Raw genomic sequence first — 3,187 nt, 5'->3', positions numbered from 1 at the left:
TATATATATATATATATATATATATATAAATTATAATAAAGGATAGAATCTATATAGGATTTTATCAAGTAGCTAGCATGTAAATTGGTATATATATATATATATATATATATATATATATATATATATATACGTGTGTGTGTGTGTGTTTGCCTACCATAAATAAATATATTCATAATCACTAGCTATACACACACTCCGTCCTTCCCTATAAATACTGTGTATGTGTGTGTGTTTGCAAATGCATGCATGTATAGTTTGCTCTTTGCGTATAGCAGAAATGTTCCACATTTCACTTTTGAACTCGAACACTATATAAGAAACAAATGAGCACAGAAACCTAACTTGTATTTTATGCTTTATATATAATGTACATGTGTCTCAGTTAGTCGACTGTCGTTATTACATAAGCCGGTTAGTACTATCACACAACACAATACAGTCAGCTCAGGCCAGACCTCAAACTTTTGATGGATGCGTAAAAATGTCCTTGTGACATACGGCGTGTCTTGGGCATTTTTAAACCTGAGAGAACCCTTCGCTCCTCAGGTCTGACTGACCACGGCCGATTTCTGGAACTTTTTGGTTATCTCACCCCCATTAAAAAATTGGATTATCTCCCCACTAAAAAGTCTATTTTATGTGGCGACAAGAGACTAGACTAAAAGAGTTAGATCCTTTGGATTGAATACTTCAACACATTGTTGACTTTTGACCTCCTCAATAGGAATGGTATGATTTGTTGTAAAAATATTATCAGATTCAATACAATGTTTAATCTTCTCACTTTCCATGTTTCTTAATCATTCATTTCTTTTTTTTTTTTTTTATTGACGGTTGAGCAATTTTTTTTGTAGTTGGGGAAATAGTTCAATTTTTTAATGGGGGTGAGATAACCCAAAAGTTCCCGATTTCTTCATGAAATAGAGAAACAAATAGACCGAAAGAAAAAGTTAGAGAAAGAGATGAAATGTCCCTAGTAGAAAAATGATACTTAATTTATTGACGCAAAGTATATGAATGGTATCCTTGGCGGGATTTGAACTCAGAGCACAAAGAGCCGAGATGATTACTATAAAGCAATCTTTCTGGTGCTCTTGCGACTCTGCCAATAAACCCCCTCATACGTGAAGGCAAAGAGCCAAGTGGTTTGGGTGTGTGCTGACAAATCATAGGGTCGGGAGATCGATTCTCGGATTGGACAGCCTGGTTTGTCTTTAAGCCACGTCACTTCAATTTACATTGTTTTCAGAACACTCAGCTTCGCAGCCGCAACCATGTAGTTTCGGGTTCAGTCTCGTTGCGCAGTACTTTGAGCAAGTGGCTTCTGCCATATCCAACCAATGCTCTCTAGACAAATTTCACAGATGGAAATTGCAGAAAACTCATCATATGTGTGTGTGCATGTATTTCTGTGTGTGCGCGCGCGTGTTTATACACATAACGATTCATTTTAATGTAATATAATTTTTTTCATTTTTGTCCTATATCTCAGGAGGGTCATTATGCCAATAATAAACACCCGTACTGGTTCTGTTTCACTTCGTTATTATTTATTTGTCTATTACCTAATCTATTGTTTGATTAATTGTTCAGTTAATCAGTGATTTTTTACAATAATAATAATAATAATAATAATTCTCTCTCTTTTTGCAGACAGAAGATAGTAACGGTACAGCTCAAAAGTCAAGTGCACCAGGTATTTTACTTCTTTGTTACAATATTTCCTATTCAACCCTTTTTCTTGTTCACCCTACAACTCTGCATGTCTGTAACACTCCACCGTACTGTTCTGTTTGTACTCATTTATACTCGTTGGTATGCACGTGACGTCCAGATACATTCGGGGGTTAAAAGAAAACTTATGCAAGTATACATATACGTTGGATTGATTACTACACATAACCATATATACGTAAACATATATATACACATATAGACAGATGTACACAAACATATGCACCGTTACAGCAACACACACACACACACACACACACACACATTGGTTTCAAGTTTACGATTCACTTCGTCCCTGCTCGGAGTTTCTATCTATGTGCGATCTTTCAGGCGAGAGAAAAAGATGAGAGAGATAATTTGTGAAAGTAATGGCTATGTTTCACTCTTATTGAATCTCTTCAACAAAACATGTATACGTATGTGCGTGTATGTGTGTACGTATGTATGTATATATGTGTGTAAGTATGTGCACATACACACACACACACACACACACACACACACACACACACACACACATATATATATATATATATATATATATATATATATATATATATATATATATATATATAAAAGCATTGGCATTTGTTTTGTCGAGCCATAATGTAATAAAACGTTTCCCTGAAAATCTGTTGTGATCAGCATCCACTTGTACTGTGAACATCCACTGCAGGGAATGCAAATGGCCACAATGGCGACACGTGCGTGAGAAACAAATAGCATAAACTACATCTTGTGTTCATCAAACTTTTTACAATATTTATTTATTTATGTGTTTCAGCCAAGTGGCTGCGGTCATGCTGGTGCACCACCATATATGTATGTATGTATGTATAAAGACGCACGGAAGAATATTTAAAATATGTTACATATTTCAAGCACTGCCTGATATATAATTCAATACGTTGGATGGAGTTGAAAGATCTGTTTACTATAACAACAAATGACTGTCTACTTTCAGTTTTCCTTTAGCCTGGGCCATTCACGTCAGTCATAAAACAGTCACACCTGGAACGAAACTCGGAGTAGAATGTCAATATTTGATATAATAAGCATGTATGTGTATGTGTGTGTGCGTGCATATAAAATGGATATAGCTGTTTTTTTCCAGCATGTTATTTCAAAAGCACGACTATGTTCAAGTTGGATCTTTTTTATTAAAGATTTTCTTTCGTATTACATTCATAGTTCTTTATGGGGGAGGTGGAATAATGTGTGTGTGTGTGTGTGTGTTTGTATTGCTTCGGTGGCCCAGTAGGCACGGATGTTGAGAAATAGTAATATGACACATAGGTGGTGGTTTCAAATCTCTTCCAGAAATTACAAGGGATCTAGTTAAGAATAATGGCGATGCCCCAGCATGGCCACAACCTCAAGGCTGAAACATGTAAGAGAATAAAGAATATATATATATATATATATATATATATATATATATATATATATA

General features: G+C 35.0%; 1 protein-coding gene across 9 annotated transcripts in view; it reads left to right on the top strand.

The window, feature by feature from the left end:
* The window catches only part of LOC106869449 (transcription factor SOX-5), a 681,185-nt gene that overhangs the window by 615,232 nt on the left and 62,766 nt on the right, over positions 1-3,187 (top strand). For all 9 annotated transcript variants that reach the window (XM_052972434.1, XM_052972436.1, XM_052972437.1 and 6 more), the window contains one exon: positions 1,657-1,699. In XM_052972434.1, coding sequence (XP_052828394.1) covers positions 1,657-1,699 — 43 coding nt within the window. The remainder of the gene's footprint in view (positions 1-1,656; positions 1,700-3,187) is intronic.

Source organism: Octopus bimaculoides, chromosome 13, assembly GCF_001194135.2.
Source record: "Octopus bimaculoides isolate UCB-OBI-ISO-001 chromosome 13, ASM119413v2, whole genome shotgun sequence".
NCBI lineage: Eukaryota > Metazoa > Mollusca > Cephalopoda > Octopoda > Octopodidae > Octopus > Octopus bimaculoides.
Note: the sequence above shows the minus strand (reverse complement) of the source record. Positions and strands in the feature narration are given on the sequence as shown.